Source organism: Cynocephalus volans, chromosome 9 (genome assembly GCF_027409185.1).
Source record: "Cynocephalus volans isolate mCynVol1 chromosome 9, mCynVol1.pri, whole genome shotgun sequence".
Taxonomy (NCBI): domain Eukaryota; kingdom Metazoa; phylum Chordata; class Mammalia; order Dermoptera; family Cynocephalidae; genus Cynocephalus; species Cynocephalus volans.
Genome location: NC_084468.1, coordinates 3,795,562 through 3,816,312, shown reverse-complemented (window position 1 = coordinate 3,816,312; position 20,751 = coordinate 3,795,562). Strand labels below are relative to the sequence as shown.

The following is a 20,751-nucleotide window of genomic DNA, read 5'->3' as shown; positions in this document are numbered from 1 at the left end:
CTCCAGGTGGCCTCAGGAACCTGAAAATTCTCTACTGAGGTGCTGAATCCAGATTAGACCAGTCAGAGGACTGGATTCAGCATTGACCAATCAGTCAAGGATTTGGAGCCCTGAACCAGCCAGCCATCACAGAAACAAACAAGCAAGCAATAATCAACCAATCAACTCCTGATCTCATCAGCCAATAAGGCCTTTTCTGTCCCAATCAATCAGCTCCTGACTTTATCAGCCTATCATCCTTTGCTGTGTCATCTGGCCTAATTCAGATTTAACCTATCAGGGATCCCAAATACCCCTTAAAAGTGCATTCAGCCCCTGGTTTGGAGAGACAGATTTGAGAGCTGTACCTCCTGTCTCCACACCAGTCGACACTGCCAAAAAAAAAAAGCCTTTCTTGCAAAAGCAGGTGCAATGGTATTGGCTTCTGCAGGCATCGAGGAGGAGCACCCAGAATTGCCTGCAGCCTAAATTAATTGTGGTCTACCAGAAATACATGCTACTGTTTTTCAAATGTTTAGAGATACTGTTGGAGGAATAAAATACCCATTCATTACAGAATTCATACCTTGTGTAGGTCATGATTTCTGCCAAGATTAAAACTACTACTAAGTTGGGTTCATATGTTTTACTGACATAAGAAAAACATTTTTCCACTGGGAAGTCATTTGGATTCCTTGCAGAAATAAGAGGGAGAGTGGACATTTTGAAGCAGATATTGGAGGCATGGCTAAAGGGAAAGGCCTTGGAGCAACTGGAAGACTAGGGTGGGTGAGAGATGAGGAGGCCTCGGAGTTGGAGGGTGGAGGAGAGAGTTGAGTGACTTTCTATTGTCGGTTCTATCTAAGACAGGGTGTCATCACAAAATGTGCCTGGAGAAAACATAAAAAGCACATGCTCTGAGCCGTGGGAATGTCACTGGGCCCCCCTCCCCTCTCTGTCTCTCCTTTCCACCCTCCTCCTCACATTTGTCTACCTCCACATCCTGGCTCGTCAGGGCTGCCTCATAACAAGTTTTGGCCTCATTACTTCACTCTCTTCATCTAGTTTCCTGGATTGGTGACTGGGTTTAAGACTGCTGTTCCCAGCTCGGGTCCCAGCTGTACTTCAGGACCACCTTCTGGTGTTTGCTTGTCTATCCTCCAGCACCTGTCCATGACCTGTGGTCCCCTCTCAGGCCTTAGGACACTGCCTGACCTGTGTCTGACAGGGAACCTCATTGGGCGTCTCCACGTGGAATCGGGTAGACATTGACACTTGTGGGATGGTGGAGAGGTTGGAAGAGAGGAAGAGCTTGTGCTGTGCTCTGGGTTGTGTCGCTGGGACCCGGGTGGATGGAGGTGCCACTGAGACTGGCTTAACGAGAGCAAAATTGGGGAGAAGAATGGGAGTTTGGGTTTGTGCATGTTTTGCTAGTGACTTCGTGGCATAACTGCCAGGAGCCACAAGTGCAGCCCTGTTGTGAACAGTAGGGGAGGGGGAGCTCTTTTGGTAACTCAGCTGACAATGATCCCCTGGAGCTCTGCCGGAAGACCCTGCCCACCCACGCCGCTGTTCATTATGACATCCTTCCCATTCTGCCCTGTTTGGAGCACCCATTCCCTGCTCTTTTATAGTCATTTGCTCTATTGGCCGTCATTGCTACGTGTGGTTATTTAAACACATTGTTAAGACTGAAGTTTCCTCTGCACTCTGGCCATTTGTCTCCCTTTATTCTCCTTACTCTTTTCTCTCCCACTTCCTCCACCCCCCTTGTTGGTTCAGAATTCACAAGAGTGGTTGGGATAGAGTCACCAGGTTGGCAATGGGTTGTGATGATTCAGCACCAAGTAAGGCCCTGTCACAGCCTTGCCATGGCCACTACCACCCAGCGCCAGTCTCCTTCCTCCCGTTGGGTCACATTAAGTGGCAGGCAGCTGAGAGTGATATGGGAATATGAAATGTAAATGTGGTTTGGTGTAAGATGCACATACAGAAGGCTCAAGCTTTGATCTTCATGGCAAATGTTACTAGTACGAGCCAATGAAATGTTTTTGGTTTTTGATTTTTGTTTTACTATAAACCCAACACATTCAATCCAGTGGGTTTATAAGCTGATGGAGTTTTGGTGTCAGGTGTCTGAGGACCTGAAAGGTATGAGGGCTGCTGCTGAAGGGGTCTAGAGCTGTGTTGCAATCAGCATGACAGGGCTGCCACGTAAGATGCATGGAGCACCAAGGGCCTTCCAGGTGAAGCCTCAGTTGCTGCTTTCCTGATCCCCACCCAGCTTCTAGCACTAAGATCCTGAGAACCCAGAGTGGAGGGGTTTTAGGGGTCCCATGTGAGTCCCTCTAGAGGTTCACTGTCCAACACAGTAGCCACTTGCCTCCTCTGGCTTTTTAAACTTAAACATTGTCAAAGTAATCAGTATCAAAATGGAGTCACCCATGTCAAACTCTAACACAATGGAGCCAGGAGGCCATGAAAGAAGAGCCCTCACACATGTATGCCTATGACAGGAACTATGCAAAGAATTCCCCAAAACTGCAGTTTTCCAGATAAGACAGTTGCCCAAGGACACACCTATTAACAGATGTCCCCACCAATGAGCTAACCCACCAATGAGCTAACGCCACCAATGAGCTCCACCAATGAGCTAATGCCAACCAATGAGCTCCATCAATGAGCTAATGCCAACTCCTGCATGGGGCTCCTGTAGCCAATGGTCTTTGTTTTAAAACAGCTTACGTGGACTTCTCCTTTTTGCCTTTAAAAGTTTCCACTTTGCTCCCAACCCCCTTGGATGCACCTGTAATCAGACATAGCATGTGTATCCCAGATTGCAAACCGCTGCTATTCCTGAATAAACTCTTTGCTTTGGAGACTCGGTCTCTCTGTCACTCGTTTTACGTTGACAATGGGCATTAGTTAAAATTAAATAAGGCCGGCCAGTTAGCTCACTTGGTTAGAGTGGGTTGATATAATGCCAAGGTCAAGGGTTCAGATCCCAGTACTGGCCAGCCATCAAAAATAAATAAACAAAAATAAAATTAAATAAATTTAATTCCTTATAAATTTAATATAAATCAGCTCCTTAGTAGCACTAGCTACACTTAAGTGCCCAGTAGCCACATGTAGCTACTCCATCGAACAATGCAGACACAGCACATTCCCATCATCACAGAGTTCTTTAGGATAGCACTATCATGAGACTATTCCCAACCCCAGGCTGTGGGTCAGAACCTTGACCAAAGTCTGGATCTAGCCACTTTCTCCTTGCTCCCTATGCCCAGCAGCCTCTGGCTGGGACTTACTGCACTCCAGAGAGACAGTCCTGGACAGCTCTGCCATCTGCACAATTCTCTACTACACTCCCTAATCTTGGTGACCTTTTCATTCAGCAATTATTCCTTGGGCATCTCCGTGGTGCCAAAAAGTATCAAGGGCTATAGTGATAAACCAGACAGGTTCCCAACCTAATGAAGCATGTTCTAGAAGGAAGAGAGGACAAATAAGGCTTGGATAATTGTAAGAAAACAAAACAGCCAACACGTTAGTACAGTGTTTGGGCTACTTGGTTGAATGGACAGGGAAGCGCTGTCTGGGGAAGGGAAATTTCAGCTAATTCCCAGATAGAGAGAAGATCTGGGAATGCACATTCCAGGAAAAGGGAAGACCCAATAGAAAGACCCTGTCAAAAGACAAAATTGCAACAAATTTTATAAAGAGTTTAGAGATCATAATTGGCTTCTATTTGCAATTCTAGAATCAGACAACACCTCATTCTATAATATAGAATAGTGTTTTCATGAGCTGAGCAGAGGAGTTTGGTTTTATAGACAGAAGGGGCTGAAGAAAGCAGAAAGAGGGAGCAAAAAGTGGATTGGTCCTTTCAAAGTTTCTTTCCTGGTAAAGGTTCAAGCAGAGGGGACTTCCTTTCAGTGCAGTCTAAAACTGGTTTGTTTGGGGATTTGTCTATTGTCTCCCTCCTAATTTCTTGGAAATTCAGATAAACAACTTATGTGTTGGTGGTGTGGAACTTCTGCATGAGTGACTCCATTTTGGTTGGTCTGTTGGGCCTAGTACAGGAGCTCAGTCCAAACCAATGGCCTCCAATCAATTTTATTTAACAGCCTGTGGATTGCAATGAGCTTGGCGTTTGAAGAACAGAAAGATCACTGTGGCAGGGGCTTAGCAGGTGGGGCGAGAGGGTTGGGAAATGAGGTTGGAAAAGGAAGCTGGAGCCAGATTGTGTGGGATTTGGAGGTGGCAGCTGGCAGGCAGTTTTACTGTAATCTTAGTGCAATGAGATGATTTCCAGGAAGGAAGTGACATGGTCTCGTGCAAGGATATCAGCCCATATCAAATTGGATTTTCCACCTCCCCCACAAACATTGGCCTCTGGACTTATGACTCCTCAGTCCAAAGTCCTAGGCCTGCAGGTTTCTGCAACCTCTCTCTGCTATGCCCATGTGACATGCAGAGGAGAAGCAGGGACTAAATCAGTCAGTGCCAGGACACAGTTCAGGGCCATAAAAAGGCCCAGAGCATGAGAGCACAGAACTTGGAAAAGAAGAGACTTTTGAGAACTTGAGCCCACATTTAAATGAAGCAGCACTTTTCCTGTACATGGAGAAATCAAAGCGGACACCATGTCTTGCTGCTGTTTTGATTATGCATATTGCATACCAAACCGAATGAAAAAACAAAACCACTTTGCATCCTGAGATGAACTGAAATGAGAAAGAACACCCAGTCTAACATCAGCCCCCCAAATCAATGAAGCCTTTCCTGAGAGGTGCTAGCTTCCTAATGAAAACTTTGCCCTTGACCTTGGTAATACCAACTATTGCAGGTATGTGATGAGCTTTGCAGATAGAAGAATCATGGGAGATCAGAGGCATCAAAGGCAAGTAAAACTACCATCTAGAGTTATTCACAAGAACTGCAAAAATGTAGCACAGTCCTATAAGGTGTCTTTCTAAAATCCCTTCTGATGAAAACCTGCTGAAACTCTGGATGCACCAGTTTCATATTTACATACAATGCAGTCTCTGTTTGGATAGGTTTTTATTTGGGGAGATGGAGAGAATTCTCAAAACTGACTCAGCTTGCAAGCAGTGGGACCATAACAAGGGCCTGGAGACACACCATGAAGTCACCCCAACTAAAGTGGTGTTACACTAGCCAGGACTAGGGCTTCTGACAACATAATGAATTTTGAGATAACAGACTTTAGAGAAGAAAAGAACAGTTCATTTGAAAGCAAATAACTACATAAATTGTATTTTAACTTAGCCTCATAATTAACTGCAGCATATTTACTTCATAGTCCCTTAATAAACACGTCAACTTTAAACAAACAAAGAATCATGGGAGAAGGACCTGTTTTTCCACCATGAACAAACACTTTGGGAACTATTTTGTTTTGTTCTGTGTCCTTTATTTGGACAGCCAGTCTGAAGGCAGGAATCCCTCAAAAAAATTTTTAAGTTACTTCTCTTTAACTCAGTTGTCACAGAGTCCTCCTTTTGCAACACCATTGTTTCAAGATAGGAGGAGCCTTAGAGAGCAACTCTCGTGTCTCTCTGTGACCACTGAACCCTGTATGGGCCGTGACTGTTGCACTTTTCATACTCCATAGCTGTCGTCTTGCTTACCTGTCTGCGTCCACTGTCAGCCTGAAGCCTGCTCAAGGGCAGGGCCTTACATAGCTCTGCATCCTCAGTGCTTAGCCCAGGGCCCCGCACACATTAGCAGCTTGGTAAGATTTGTAATTGTTAATCTTCTGGTTGCCCCAAAGGCTAAACACCTTTGGACAGTGTTGGGGTTGAATTGTGTACCCCCAAAAGATATGTTGAAGTTCTAATCCCTGGCATCTGTGACCTTATTTGGAAATAAGGACTTTGCAGATGTAATCAAGTTAAAATGAGGTCAGACTAGATTTGGGTGGGCCCCAATGAATGAGTGCTGTCCTTACTAGAAGAGGAAAAGAGAAACACAGGGAGATTCAGAGAAACACAGGAAGAGCGCTGTGTGACTGTGGAGGGTTGGAGTGATGCAGGCACAAGCCAAGGAACGCCACCGTTTGTTTGCAACCACCAGAAATCAGGAGAAAAGAACAGTTCTCCCTCCGAGCCTTCAGGATTGTGGAAGAGTAGGCGCGTGTTCTTGTAAACCACCCAATCTGTGGTAATTTGTTACCGAAGCCCTAGGAAACTGACACAACCTAAAAATCAACTGCGTGATAGAAGACTGAACGGCTGGAGTGAGCAGGTGTGTCTGCGCGGTGATGTCACTCGTCTATCTCTCAATTCCACAGACATTTGATGTATGCTCTTTTTCCAGATGAGGCACATGATTTGAGTTAGTTTTCACTTCTATTTGATCCTGACAGAGATCCTTTAGTAAATGGCAAAATTCCAACTGAGGGACTAAAGGACAATGAGGGAAGAACCTTGGAGGTCTTGGAATTTCACTAGAGACTCTGCAGACCGGGTGCTGGTGATGTTGGACTAAACTGGCAGTCCAGCTTCCGTGTTCCTCCGTGGACACGTGGGTGGCAGATGATGTTCATCTGTCACAGAAAGAGGTGATATCCTTCTTAGGAAGCCCCCGAGTCTCAGGCTTAGGAATGCACGGGCCGCAGCTCTCCCACAAGACGGCAAACCGGAACGCAAGTGGAGAAGAGCGAGCTTTCACAAGAGGACGAGTCTTGCCCATTCACAAACTTAGGCTCCCTGCCCTTGATCAGTAATCGATACCGGAGACTAGCGGTTCCAGATCCGCTGGCCCGGGGATGTTTGTGATTCCATAAACGTACCACCTGCAACATGCTCCTTCAACACTCAGCTCTGATCATGCTCTAGCTGGCACCAACGCACCACGATGGACTCCCAGAGGATAAAACGAAGGTTAAACTCTTAGCCGAGAACCACACAGCCGAACCCGTGCCCGGGAAACCAAGAGTGGAAAGGTGATCCATCACCGCCACTTCCCCTTCCGGCCCTGGCCCGTGACGTCACGATCGCGCTGCCGTATGCGTCATCGCGGCGCGCCGCTGCCCGGGCTCTGGGCTCTCTGGCGACCATGGCAGAGGTGGGTCGGGCAGCGCTCCGCGACCCCGGGGCGCTGCTCCCGGGCGGCTTCTGGGCTGCGGTGGCCGTGTGGCTCGAGAGGCCGCAGGTGGCCAACAAGCGGCTGTGCGGCGCCCGCCTTGAGGCACGCCGGAGCGCCACCCTGCGGCTGGCCGAGGCCCGCGGCCCCAGGTCGCTAGCAGGACCCGAGCAGGAGGAGCGGGGCGCGGCTGGACACCGGCCCGAGGAGGGGCTGGGACCCGGCCAGCGTTCCCCCGAGGAGGGCCCGGGCCTCAGGCCGAGCGCAGGACCCAAGCAGGAGAAGCGGGGCGCGGCTGGACGCGGGCCCGAGGAGGGGCTGGGACCCGGCCAGCGTTCTCCCGAGGAGGGCCCGGGCCTCAGGCCGAGCGCAGGACCCGAGCAGGAGGAGCGGGGCGCGGCTGGACGCGGGCCCGAGGAGGGGCTGGGACCCGGCCAGCGTTCCGCCGAGGAGGGTCCGGGCCCCAGGCCGAGCGCCGGTCCGGAGCAAGGCATGGCGAGGCGCGGACGCCAGGAGACTCAGGGCCCGCACCAGCAAGGGGAGGCGCGGAGAGAAGCAGCCGAGGCGCCTTTGCTCGCCGTAGATCCCGGGCACCCCGACAAGGCTAGAGGCGGGGCGGACAACTTCGCTGTTGCAGATCTGGATTTGCTCTGGGACAATTTCTCCCGAAGTCTTGCCAGTGGCAACCCGGAGATGCTAGCTTTTCTCCTCCACTCTGGGGAAGGATTACAGCCAGAGGAGCAGCACGAGCTCGACGTGGTTTTCAGAACCGTTATTCCCAAAACGAGCCCGCATTGCCAGCTTACATCTCCGAGGAGAGAAATAGTTGTGCAGGGTAAGAATATATTTGGTAGTGGAAAGATACATTAGATTAAAACGTGTTGCTTTGCCCCCCACCGATTTGTCACCCCACTTCCCCTGGGTGACAGAGATGCAAAGGATTACTCAAAGCCCATCTCTTCTGAGCAGTGAGAGACCCCGAAATGGTTAATTTCCCGCCAGAATCCTCAAGCTAGAGGCATCCCTTCCTTGGGAAATTAACCCCGAGTTGGGGTTCTTTTTCTGCATTTATTTTCCATACCAGGAAGTTACAGGAAGAGAACATAGGTGGGGTTACAGTTTAACAATATAGGCTGGTAACTTTCAGTGAAACAAGCCAGATGACATTCCAGTAAGGCAATTAAGTGGTCCTATCAACAAAAGCTTGATCTTAGCAAACATTCCTTCTTACAGCAGTTTCTCAGTATCTTTACATTTCAATCAGTAACTAGTCTGTCCTTGAGCCAGCAACCTTGCTGTGCCACAAATCTTTATCTTCCACCAGAGACTTTATAGCCTGAGGAAAATTACCAGTCCTCTGCAAGGTCAATATTTGAAACTGCAAGGCTTTGGAAAACCACGCCCTGTGAAGTACATTTGCTTTAAGAATCCTCTACAAAAACTCATTCATTGAATTTCATTTTAGTGAAAAGCATTACAGGTACCTACTATGTCAGTTCCTTTGCTATGTACTGGGGAGGTTTTAAGTTTTTTATTGTTTTTTGAGATGGCACATAGAAATATGTGTTCTTGGTACAGAGGATGGCATACTTGATTGGGTTGGTTGGTGACTGGAAGGCTTCAGGGAGAAGGTGAAGGATGAACTGGATGTTGAATGATAAATGGGAGTTCATCAGGTAAAGAGATCAGTGAGAAGGGAGCAGTTTATGCTGAGACAAGTAGGTGTTGAAGAGCATAATGGTTGGATGGATGGGAACCTACTAATCCTTAATGTTCTTCAAATTTCAGGCATTTATTTGACTGACTGTGAACTTGACACTTCAGTCTCAGCCACTCCTTGCCTCAAACTTTATTCTTTAGTGTATGAGTTTTCTATTGCTGCTGTAACAAATTACTGCAGACTTAATGGTAAAAACAAGAAAAATTGATTCTCTTTCTCAGTTCTGTAGGTCAGAAATCCTGGTTGGCTCTGTTGGCTTCTCTGCTCTCTTTCTCTCACAAGGCCAAAATCAAAGAGCTGGCTGGTTGAGTTCTTATCCATAGCCTCTGGAAAACAATCCGCTTCCAGGCTCATCCAAGTTGTTGGCAGAATCCAATTCTTTATAGTGGTTGGGACTGAGGTCCTTGTTTCCTTGCTGGCTCTTAATTCGTAAAGGTCTATCTCTGTCTTTTTAGTACCGTTTCCTACATCTTAGAGCCAGTAACAGAGTCAAATCCTCATGCTTGGAATCAGTGTCTCTGACTTCCTCTTTTGCTGCATCTCTCTTCTGTCTCCAGCCAGAGGAAGTTCTCTGCTATTCAGGGCTCAAGTCTGAAATGTGTTTCTTTTGCCACATAACACAATAAATTCACGAGTCCTGGGTTTTAAGGTGTGGAACCTTTGGAAGAGTGTTCTGCCTACCATAGGCAGCAATGGTAAATTGCCGGTAGGTGCATACCGCTGTCAGACACCTCCCAATCTGTCTGCCTCTGTGCCTTTCTAAGACTCTTACTAGCTGTCCCCTTCTCCAGGAAGCTTCTCTGACCCTGCCAGTCCAGTTGAGTTTAGGAGTTCTTCCAACTTTTACCAATTGTGTTATAATCTTAACTTTTTAACATTTCCCCTATACTAGACTGAGAGAATTAGTGAAGCTGGGCTGTGAGGCTCCACGTGTAGATTTCTGTGTTCTCAATGAAGATGGGGAGGGGGCCGCAGGACTGAACTTTTCCTTTTTCCTCTTAGGGAGGCAGTGATCTCTCTCAAGAAGGAGTGCCATTTTAGGACTGCTTTCTACATTCAGCTCCTGCCAGGAAGGCTCACCAGAGTACTTATATACTCCACAGAACAGCTTGGGTTTGAATTCTGCCTTTGCCAACTGTTAGTTCTATGGCCTGGAGAGGTTATGTAGCCTCTCTGTGCCTCAGTTTCTTCATTTGTAAATTGGAATAATAAAATCTCTTATTAGAGTTTCTGGAAGAATTAAATGAAATTGCACATTATAAAGTGCTTATAATAGTTTCTGGCATGTGGTAAGTGCTTATAAATGCTAGCTGCTGTTTTTGAAAAGTGGTAAAATTCTCCAAGGCTTTTGTATACTTTTTGGTCCTATTCTGGGTAAGCTCACAAAGGAATTAAGAGTAATGTGACTAGGAATCTTAACTATTAGTAGCAGGCCAGAATGACACAGTGATTAAGAACTTGACCTCTTGAGTCAAACATATATCAGAGTTCAATTTGAGGCTGTGTGAATTTGGGACAGATAATTTAACTTCCCAGTGCCTCGGCTTCCTCCTCTAGAGCAAACCTTTTTGGTTGCCACACCCGGCAGGCTCCTGGCATCTAGTGAGTAGAGGCTGGGGATGCTTCTAAACATTCTGCAACGTGCAGGATGGCTCCCAACATAAAAGAGTTATCCAGCCCCAGATATCAGTAATGCTGAGATTGAGAAACCCTGATCTGAAAGATGGCAAAAAGAGAAATACTAGACCACAAAGTGGTGATAACTCACATAAAGAATGATGGATTTTGTCAGTCTTGTTCTCAGACTCTTGTCTCACTTGCGGTAAGAGCTGTCCTTCTGTTAACTGCAGGCCCCATGGGACCTGGGCCCCATTACCCCTTGATTTCTCCTCCCACCTCTTGTTACCTTGTCTATGCCACTCCCCTCTGTTCCCCACACAGCCCGGGCACACTCGTGCCCCCCGGGTCTTTGCAGTTGCTGTTCCTTCATCTGAAATCCTCTTCTAGGTACCCCTGGCTCACTCCATAGCCTCCTTCAGCTCTCTGCTCGGATGTCACATTACTAGGGAGGACATTCCAGACCACACTGTATACCGTAGCAATCCCCTCTGATGCCAGAGTGTCTTAGACCTTGCCTCACGCTGCTTTATTTCTGTCCCTGTGCAGTCAGCTCCTTCAGCCTCGACTTCCTTTTGGTGGATCTTGCTCTTTCGCTTGCTGTGGCCGGTGGACTGCAGTTGTGCATACCTGGTTGGTGAAGTAGGGTGTATATTAATCTTTAACAGAGATCTTGCCATTTTTAATATCAAAGGTAAACACAGTTGATTTTAGAGATAGAAATTCATAAACCAAACCTTAAGTGTCCACACAAATTGATACAATGCCATAAATTCATCTTAGTGTAGGCATGTGTCGCTCTGCTTATATCCTTGTGGAAGGGCAAGTGCAAAGCCCCCGCCACAGTGAGGGTGTCACACAGTGGGAAGCCTGGATTAGGAGGGCCTGGGACAGTGCTCACTTTCTTGTGCTGGATCTGACTGCTGAGTGGTATCCTGTGCCTGACCACATCTGAAGATCAAGGTCAGGCTGGGAAGACACTCAGAGCAGGGGTGTCACCTGTTCTCTCCAATTGTGGCTCTCAGGTTCCGACAGGCTCCACGTTGACTGGCTCTTCCCCCAGCTCCTGGCTTACTTGTCCCCCAACAGACAGCTGTTGGAAGTGGCTGGCCTGTGCCTTGAACATTCTAGGCACTGGGCTGCAGCAGTGAATGAATAACAAAAGCTCTCGTCTTCTGGAGTGCCACTGTTGTAACACCACCTGTAACCAACTGAACCAACCAGCCAGCCCGAGAGTGCCACTGTAGATAGAGTGCTGAGGAAAGCCTTCAGGAGATCGAAAACATCGTAATTCATTCATTACCATTTATTTATTTATTTATTCTGGCAGCTGGCTGGTATGGAGATCCGAACCCTTGACTTTGGTGTTACAGCACCACACTCTAACCAACTGAGCTAATTGGCCAGTCCCCTTTTAATACCACTTCTGATGAGACACCGAACCAAGCAGTTGTGACGCGTCGTCCTTATCTTTTCTTTTCAGATGTCCTCAGTGGAGCTGTAACTTTCTTACCTTTGGAAGAAGATGATGAGGGGAATTTGAAGGTTAAGATGAGCAACGTGTATCAAATTCAGCTCAGTCATAGCAAAGAAGAATGGTAAGGACTGGACAGCCAATCTCTATTTCCCTGTTTCATGGTTTCGACGATTCTGTCTTTAGATAGCTGAAAGATTCTGGGTTGCTGGAGATCAAAGGTCCTGGCTCCTGGGAAGTCATGGTGTGAAGGGATGCACTCTATGGGCCTTTCCATGGCACATTCTTCCTGCTGGGACCTGGCCCGCATCAGGGTGGTCACAGTCTCCACTTTCCGTGTAGCCTTGGGCAGCAGCACCTCATTTTAGCCCCAAAGTCAATAAACTCACATCCCTTTAATAGGTAATGGGGAGCAGGTGATGCCCCCTTTTATAGTAGGTATTGCAGTTATGCTCGTTACTATTTAGGGCCGGCTGACTAACTCAGCTGGTTAGAACGTGGTTCTGATAACACCAAGGTCCAGTGTTCCAGTGATCCCTGTACCAGCCAGCTGCCATAAAACAAACAAAGAAACAAAAAAACAAACCCAAACAAATAAATAAAAATAACAATTTAATAAGCACCCTAAAGTTCATATGGTATTTGGGCCTGTTCAGAAAGTGTGAAGTTCAGTTTATTCCATTTGGTTCTTTTAAAGGGAAAAGTCATAGAAAGGTTAAGTTCACTTGTTACTCTTCTGCTGGTGTTTTCCTGAGAGCCACTTCCAGCTTGTGCTTTCTAGAACAGTCTTGGGGATCGAGTCAGTGTAACTGGAGTGGGTTTGCAGGTGGCTTCCTGTAAAGCAGAGAGACAACAGTGGGAGGAGCGTGGGTTTTGGAGTCAGCCACGCCTGGGTTTCCCCACTAGCAGTGTGATCTTGGGCACGTCATTGTACCTCCATGGCCTTCAGTCTTCTCACATATGAAATGGGTTTAATAATTCCCAAGCCTCTGAGCAGGTGGCTGGCTGGGACCGCAGGGGCCTGTTGCAGCTTAAACCTTCATGGGAGTACTTAGGCCCTATAGGACAAAGCCCCTTGAGAACTGTCCAGAGGTTGCTCCGAACTGTCAAGGGAACCTTGCCCTGAGGTCCATTCCTATCAGTGTGCTCTTGCTGGAAATTGGGGGGGGGGGTGGTGAGAGCAGATACTGGGAGGAGCCACATCTGCCTGTGGTGATCACTGGTACAAGCTACTGCTGGAGCTGTTTGTCAGTGAGCCTTGCAGGCGCTGCCCATCTCCTCCGGTGTGTCATGGAGGCACCTAGCCCAGGGCCTGGCCGCAGGCACTCATGCATGCTTGCCGAGTTGCAGTCACATTTGCCATGCACAAGCTCCCGAGGACTGGGCTGCTGCTCCCTGTCTTCCCAGCTTGGCATTTCTTGTCACACCCCGCTGGGCAGCAGTCATCATTTTCCCTTGGGCACTGGTCATACCTCGGGGCCAGTGGTGGTGTTGTGGTCTAAGTTGAGCACAAAAGAAACGGACATTTGGTGGGCTCCACCGCTGGGCACACATGTTCCTCTTCTGCACGTCGCGTTTCAGCAGGTTTGTTGCGTGCTCAGCGTGTTCTCAGCGGTGGGTCTACTGTGTTGAGCAAGTCCTGTGGGAGACAAATAAATCTATGCTTCAATACCAGGTAGTGCCACGAAGAAAACCAAAACAGGTCAACATGACTCTGTCCCCATGTCCTCTCAGCAGAAATGGCAGTGTTGTGCTCTGTGTATGTTGGGTGGGTGGGGAAGTCCTCTAAGAAGGGAACACGTGAAGAGATGCCGAGTGGATGAAGGAGGAGGCCACAGCGGTCCTGGGGGACCTGCAGGGGGAGCACTGAGGCTCAGGACAGGATGTGTGTGCAAGCACTTGCGGAGGGCTCAGTGGGGGCTCCAGCGGAGGGAGAGCTTCTGGGGTGAGCAGGGCGGCTGCACACTGGGAGAAGCCAGAGGAAGCAGCTGGGCAGGTCAGGGAAGGTGAGCGTCAGGTGTTCTTCCCAGCCTCTTCCCGGGATCCCACCCACTCTGGGGTGCATCTCTCTGGAGACTCGTGTGGGAATGAGTTGTGTCCCTCCGATGCACCATGGTGGCAGAACATCTGAAAGTCATAGCTCTTGCTGGACTGACCAACCGCTTGCCCTTTTCCCCACAGTGCCACACCACTGCCTCTCCCCTGGTGCCTGTGAGGCCTCTCCAGCCCTGCCCTTTCATCCAGCAGCCTTGTTCTTCTGCCTGTTCTTAGGGACCGCCACTGTAGGCTTCGCTTACCTGCAAGCAAACCTGATGCTCTCTCCTCTTTGTGTTGTTGGCAAATTACAACCCTCGGATGGTGTGTGTTGTTCTCTGGGTCCATGTGTGTCCCTGTCAGCCTCCCATGGAGTGTGAGCTTTCCTTCCTTCATTGAACATGCACAAAATGAGCTCCCCTGTGTGTCAGGACTGCCAGGAGCCAGGGACACAGCAGGGAGCAGAACAGATGGAGCCCCACTCCTGCTACCTTCTGGTGGCAGAGACACGAGAGACAAAATGAACCAGTAAAATGCAGGGGATCCCATTTGTGTCCTTTAACTTTGTGACTGAGCACTTAGCTTTCTGTTGAGAAGATATTTGGTGAACCAGAATACACAAGAAATAGAAATGTTTTAGAATCTGGCTAACGTGCATGAGGCAGTAGGAAAGAGGAGCTTTCTTTGTCCTTTCGACAGGTTTCATAGGGTGTGTGAATGCATTGTAAACAAAGTTTGCAAGAGGAGAGGGATTTTTTTCCTGCTTTTATTTAAATGTTTTCCTCTATTAGATGAAAATTTTGTAACTAGTTCCAGATTGTTTTATGTTTTTAGTAAAACACTTTGTAATTATAAATGTCTTAGCTTCTGTTCTCTTCTTTCGATGATTAAACATATAATTTAAAAGTAAGCATTGAAACCAGCCCCGCTTACTTATATTTCTCTTATTTTTGAAGGTTCATATCTGTTTTAATTTTCTGTCCAGAAAGATGGCATTCAGATGGAATTGTGTATCCCAAGCCCACCTGGCTTGGAGAAGAATTGCTGGGCAGGCTGGCCAGGTGGTCCGTGGAGGACAAGAAGAGTGAATTTAAAAGCACCCTTTCCCTCATTTCCATCATGAAGTACAGCAAGGTTTACCGGGAACTGAAAGAGAAGTATAAAGAGATGGTTAAGGTATTTCAGTGGAAGACATCTTTAACTTCCTCCCTCCCCCCATTTAAATGAGGTAATATGATCAAACTGCCAGGAAAAATAATTTTTCCTGCAAACCTTCTACGTTTGTGCAGATGCAGACATCAGGTCCAAATGTAGCCACATAAAGCTGCCCCTCGCAGGCCGAGCTTGGGCCTACTGAGGGGAGCAGACAAGAAACAGACCCAGACATGTTACAGAAAAGGGTTGTTCTGTTTTTGTGCATTTTTTATTTTTTTTTTCAAGAAAATTAAAGAGAAATTATTAATTTAAAAGTAATTGAACATTCAGTAAGTTACTAAATTATAATTCTTTAGCATAAACCTAAAGATATTTTAAGAAAATATATGAAAAATTAAAGTACAACAGAATATACTTCCAAAAAAGGAGATAAATTTCATGATAATGCGCTTAATTTTCTGTCTAAGATGTAAAAAAAATGTAATGACATATCTGCGTATTCACTCCCAGCTTAAGAAATAAACCCTTGAGGGCTGGCTGGTTGCTCAGTTGGCTAGAGTGTGGTGTTAACAACACCAAGGTCAGGAGTTTGGATTCCTGTATGACCAGCTGCCAAGAAAGAAAGAAAAGCATTGCCCGTGGAGTTGAAGCCCCTTTGCTCTCTTCCTCTGGGTTTCCCTTCCTCCTCCTACAAGTAGCCTCAGTTTATCATTTCCATTTTTTTTTTTTTTTTGGTGACTGGCCAGTATAGGGATTCGATCCACGTATTTTTTTTTTTAGTCAGTCACCTATTGGTGTGTAACAAGCACCCCAGAAGTCACATGCATTACCGTGACCACTCACTGTTGCTGAAGAGCCTGTGGGCCCTGGGGATGGGCTGACAAGGCTGGGCTCCCGTTCGCTCAGATCCTGGCCTAGGAGGCCTTCACTGTCTTAACTGTTCAGGACCTTCATGGAGGTCCTTTTTATATTGTTCCAGCTTGTTCTTAGTGATATGGTTCATCTGAATTATCTAATGCACCATGACTAGAAATAGAGATCTCAGCATTTAGCATTACAGCGCATTGGTTTTTCCTCTTCAGCCAAATGCCAGTGCTGCACATTACAAATTTTAATGAGACCTTTCCTGTGCACAGCTAGTGCTTTACAGTTTTCAAAGCACCTTGATGGTCATCCTGCATGTTAGTTAAGGCATAGGCTTTATCCCTGTTTTACAGAAACAGAGACAGGCACTTAATGGAGACAGCCTGCCACCGACAGACGGGAGGGCTGGAGTGTGGGCCTCCTGATCCCTGGTCCTTTTCTTTCTTTACTCTGCCCTCTGGCCCCTCCTTTCCTTGATCATTATCTCATCTGCATAAACAGCTGAGCATTTTCCACTGATGTCCAGTTGCCTCAGCTAACCATCTTCCATGCATTTTCTTTATTGCAAAATCTTTCTTTGGATTGCATTGTTCTTGACATGTCCTGTTACACACGAGTAACATAATATTTCTGTGTGTCTTTATGTAAATCTCATTGTAAGAGATTAATCATGAATTTTTGCCTTTGGAATGAGCTTTTATTTTTATATTATTTTATGATTAATCCAGTTTGGCTTATGCTTCATGGGGATGCTTTAAGTATTGTGAAGTGGTGGGGAAATGGACCAACAATTTACATATGCCCTTGAAAATTTTTTAGGTGTGGCCTGAAGTCACCGATCCTGAAAAATTTGTATATGAAGATGTGGCTATTGCTACGTACCTGCTGGTAAGAGCATATATAATCTAGACTTGTATGGAGCAGACAGAGGTTGCTGCTGGGAGATGCTAACAGTAGCGGAGGGAATTAACCAAATTCATAGCTTACAGTGTTTACAGTTCTGTTTCCCGAGGTTGTAAACACGTAATGGTTTTACTTTGCATGGTACTTTTGCACTTTTGCATGGGCGTAGAGCAAGTTTGAGTTTTGAAACTGAACCACAGGAGTGCAGCTGATCCAACGCGTGCGTAACTGATAGTCACCATGGAGGTGCGGTCTGGTGTTAGAGGGACGAAGGAGCTCGTGCCTTCCAGCCCTGGCCTCGGGGGTTTCCATTCTTGATTTTCTTTTCTTTCTTTCTTTTTTTTTTTTTAAAAGATGACCGGTAAGGGGATCTTAACCCTTGACTTGGTGTTGTCAGCACCATGCTGTCCCAAGTGAGCCATGGGCCGGCCCTTGATTTTCTTATCTATAAAATGTTTTGACTAGATAATTTCCAGTGTACTTTCAACTTGTAATTCTCTTAGACTGTTTAATGGCGTGGTGTTTTTGTTGTTGTTGTTGTTTTTTAATTATCAAATCATACAAAACTTAAAGGATATAGAGAAAGCATGAAGAAACTAACAGTAATCTAGAAGGCTCTTGCCGGGGATGTCCACTCGAATGTGGGCTCTCATGGACAGAGAAAGCCTTGATACCCCACTTGGCTTTGGGTGAGAGCAGAAGCTGATGCCAGCTACTCTCTGGGCCGGAGACCATGTCTGTTCTGCTCACCTGTGTGTTACCTGCCTTGAGGCCCAGGGCCTCGGATGAGGCCTCCCCACCTACTCTGGGAGTACGATTTATAATCCCAGATGGGATTTGTGTCTGAATTATTTTTGAACAGAATGAATTACCAGCTGATTTTATTTTGCTTTTTCTCTTTACCTAGATTCTGTGGGATGAGGAAAGAGCTGAGAGTGGAATAACTGCCAAGCAGTCCTTTGTTGACTTGGGATGCGGAAATGGCCTCCTGGTCCACATCCTGAGCAGTGAAGGGGTAAAGCATGGCTCCGTGACCTTTTCTGATACCTTTCCTAGAATGTCCTCAAGTCCGGCCCAGGGCTCATCGGCATCTTGCTCTGCTGGTACAGTCTGGGTTATAGTGACTGATACACTTCTGTTAATTTGTTAGGCAGCACCTAAAACGAGGGAAGAAGAGTGATCTTGTTAGCCTGTAAGGAGGTCTCAAGGACATTCCAGGGTGGACAGAAAAATGACAGAGTTTCAGTAGCATATATATTTTTGCTGTCATATTTTTCTTTTGAAAACCCACCATTTTTAAGGAAGTGGAGGGGAGAATAAAGGATAAGGTGGGGTCTGCCCTCGAGAAGCTTCAGTTCCAGCTCAGAGGGCTGGCCTGCTACATGCAGGCTGCTGTGTAGAATGGCGTGGTGCTGGTTTTTCTGGCTGTCCTGCCATGCAGAAAAAACAGTCAGCTGCTGAGAACAGCACCTGTGCACAGAGCAAGCTCAGTACAAAGCAGCTCTTGACAGCCTGTGCCTGGAGCTTCCCGCTGCTGTCTCATACCCTTCCTGGCATGTCTAGTGCCCTGGGTGCCGTTACCCCTGAAACAACAGCTTTGCCCTACAGATGATGCAGCTGGGATTTGAAGCCCAGTCCTGGTGACCCCAATCTGACTTCCTTCTTACAATAGCGTGCTGTCTTACGGGATACACATATTTTCCATAACTGTAGGAACTTGGTATAGTGTTAAAATGCACTTTTTGAAGTGTTTTATAAAAGAATGAATTTGTAATTGTAATAGTTGTAAACAGGTTGTTTGTGGGGTGTTAGCACATCAGGTGGCAACCTGGAAGCTGGTACATGGGGATGCCTGGGAGTGTCATGTGCACCCCTCCTCTCTCCCTGGCTGGAATAAAAACATTTGCCCTGGGAGAGGTAACCAGTGTGGCCAAGGTGCAGGGAGGGCAGAGGCACCCAGAAGTCTGACCTTGACTGAGAGTTGGCTCACGTTCTTAGGTGTGTTCCCTAGGACACTGGCCCTGGAAATGTTCTAAGACTAAAGGCCGCTGTGGTTCCTCGACTCCGTTTTCCTTCTTGAAGGTTCATGAGACCGTTGGTGGAATGCATGTTCCCATCTGTGCCTGCAGGACAGTGAGCGTCTGTTGCACATAGCTGGGGGATCGTGCTTGTGCCATCCACAGATGCCAGGGACTCTTGCACCTCATACTGGTGGCAGTGCCTGCAGAGGTTGTTCTTGCTAATTTATTATAATCCATTGAACCTAACCTTTGATTTATAAAATTAATCATTTCAGCATCCAGGCAGAGGGATTGATGTCCGAAGAAGAAAAATCTGGGACATGTACGGACCACAGACTCAGCTGGAGGTACTGATTTTGTTCATGTACTTGATCTCAGCATGTCTTATCCCCAGTGACAATTGTTTTAATGAGTGGGTCTCTTTGTGTAGGTCAATCAGAAATGCTGATCATTAACATTAATCTGAGTGTTCTGAAATTACAAAAGAGAAAAGGAGGATGAAAGTGTGGACTTGGCACAGGCTCTGATTAGTGCTGACCTCTCCAGCCAGAGGTGCTGTCTCCTCCCCGCCTCTGTCACACACAGTTTGTGTCTCAGGTGGGATGGTCCCATGCTGCCTTGGGGCAGAGGATGTGCCCCATGCTCTTTGCATCTTCTCTGAGGCCCCCACAGACATTCAGTGAGTGGTGAGTGCAGCCTGCCAGGACCTCGCCAGGGATGGGGCACACAGAGGAGCCAGAGTGTGGGTGCTGTGTGAGGACTGCTATGGGAGGTTTGGGGCGCTGAGGGGACTTGGAGGATGGAACTTGACCTGCCTGGGGGCTCTGAGAAAGCTGCTTGGAACATCCTCACAGAGCTTTGTCTTCAGGAGCAGGAGGGAGGGCAGCCAGGTTCTCAGCATAGAGTTGGGATGCCCACTGGGCCAAGTTGTCTCTAGATACACAGAGGGAGGTGGATGGGGCGGACCAGTTGGTCCCAGGTAATTTCTCTCATATCTTTGGACTGTTCCTTTTTACCCTTCATATTTCCTTTTTCTAGGACTTGAATGTGACATTCTTATTTTTCTTAAAACCCCTACCCAGAGATAATCACTATTTTTTATTTATGGGTATAAATATTTACACTTAAAAAAAATACATTTGTGACCATGTTGTATGTAGACTCTTGACCTTGGCTTCTGTTCATCTAACATCCCATCCTAGGCATTTTCTAAAGTCTTCAGCAGTTATTTGTAGACACTATTTTTAGTGTTTGAGTTGTGTTCCATTGAACTGTGTAACAACGGTGTTAGCAGGTATGGGAATAAAGACCGACTGCCCCCAAATGCTATGTGCTGGCACCTTTCTGAATGCTTTCATGTACATTAACTTACTGTAATCCTCACCATTGCCCTAGGAGGAGGTGGATTCTCTTATCATCCCTGTTTTACAGATGAGGAAACTGAAGCTCCCTCAAAGAGGTCGGGTCACACATGTGCACAGCAGATGGTGAAGGTGTGATCACTTCCTCAACTCCTGTGTTCTTGACCGTTTTCAGATTGCAGATTACACTACATAAATCTTTGTGGATGAATCTTAGTTCACTTTTTAAAAAATACCTTTATCATAGGTTTCGCTTTAAAAGGTTTTTGATACATCTTGCCATAGTGCTTTCCCAAAAGATTCTACTTCAATTATATGTGTATATGGCCAGTTCAGGGATCAGAATCCTTGACCTTGGTATTAGAACACCGTGCTCTAACTAACTGAACTAACTGGCCAGCCCCAAATATACTTCCATGTCAGAAATAATCTTGAGATGTTATCTAGTAAAACAGAAAAAATGCAGAGATTCATATATTTATCAAATACCTGCCAGGCACTCTGGGTGCT

General features: G+C 46.9%; 1 protein-coding gene across 1 annotated transcript in view; it reads left to right on the top strand.

The window, feature by feature from the left end:
- Positions 1-7,065: 7,065 nt before the first annotated feature.
- TRMT44 (tRNA methyltransferase 44 homolog) overlaps positions 7,066-20,751 on the top strand; it is a 30,409-nt gene continuing 16,723 nt past the window's right edge. The window contains exons 1-6 of the mRNA XM_063108265.1: positions 7,066-7,927; positions 11,913-12,027; positions 14,894-15,113; positions 16,776-16,844; positions 17,767-17,874; positions 19,156-19,227. Of these exons, the coding sequence (XP_062964335.1) occupies positions 7,066-7,927; positions 11,913-12,027; positions 14,894-15,113; positions 16,776-16,844; positions 17,767-17,874; positions 19,156-19,227 (1,446 nt within the window). The remainder of the gene's footprint in view (positions 7,928-11,912; positions 12,028-14,893; positions 15,114-16,775; positions 16,845-17,766; positions 17,875-19,155; positions 19,228-20,751) is intronic.